At 35.8% G+C, this 900-nt stretch overlaps 1 protein-coding gene across 1 annotated transcript in view; it reads left to right on the top strand.

Moving 5' to 3' along the window:
• LOC107605577 overlaps window positions 328-900 on the top strand; it is a 2,321-nt gene continuing 1,748 nt past the window's right edge. The window contains exon 1 of the mRNA XM_016307491.2: window positions 328-740. Within this exon, the coding sequence (XP_016162977.1) occupies window positions 472-740 (269 nt within the window). The 5' untranslated portion in view covers window positions 328-471. The remainder of the gene's footprint in view (window positions 741-900) is intronic.

The following is a 900-nucleotide window of genomic DNA, read 5'->3' as shown; positions in this document are numbered from 1 at the left end:
AACAACATTTGTTAATATCCAAAAATAAAAATCACCTAACAATCTTGTCAAGCATTTTCATGTTTTTTCTGGGCTTGAATTACACTTTTTGGGCCTAAAAAATATGTCAAAGGGTCAGAGGTACAAAATATGATGGCCCAAGAAGTAAATATTCATACTGGGCTTCAATAAACGGATGGGTTAGGACGTTAGGTCATAGTTGATTACTAAAGCATAGCCATTTTGACAAAAGAATTTGGGCTTTTATTTTGCTTTCAACAATTACCAATTAGCTTTGTGGCTGAGGCTTGTCCCAATGGCAAATGTATTTGCTTCTTAAAGGTGCTACATGGGTTGGAATCTCTCTGATGAAAAAAAGAGTATCTAATGGGTGTGTGTCAGTAGAGTGAATGTGTGTGTATTTTTGCTTAATTGGTTATTTGTTTTTGTAGTGTGTGGATAATAAAATCGAAGTGAATCGTGGATCCATCCATGGCTGGAATTGCGTCCTTCTTGACCCCTTGTTCATCTCTAAACTTGAAACCCCTTCCATCCTCATTCCATCTTAATCCAACAACAAGAAGACCCTTTCATCATCTCACAATCACCAAGGCTCAAGGAGACAACAACAATTCCAATTCTTCAGCTACCTCCAATGACCAACCCCTTTTTGTCACTGCCCAGGATGTTCCATTGGAGGGTGTCATCCAGTTTGACAAGCCAACCTCCTCCTCTTCTTCTTCCCGTATTCAAAAATGGGGGTAATCTTGCCTTTTTCTTTAAATTTTTCCGAGTCAAAATGATAAAATTGTGAAAGAATAAGAAAAAGAAGAGAGAAAGAATATTATATTTTGTATTTTTTAATTGATTGAATTGAATTGTATTATGAAGATAAAATTAAATATATATATAGCATTGGCC

Source organism: Arachis ipaensis, chromosome B06, assembly GCF_000816755.2.
Source record: "Arachis ipaensis cultivar K30076 chromosome B06, Araip1.1, whole genome shotgun sequence".
In the NCBI taxonomy this organism is placed as follows: domain Eukaryota; kingdom Viridiplantae; phylum Streptophyta; class Magnoliopsida; order Fabales; family Fabaceae; genus Arachis; species Arachis ipaensis.
Note: the sequence above shows the minus strand (reverse complement) of the source record. Positions and strands in the feature narration are given on the sequence as shown.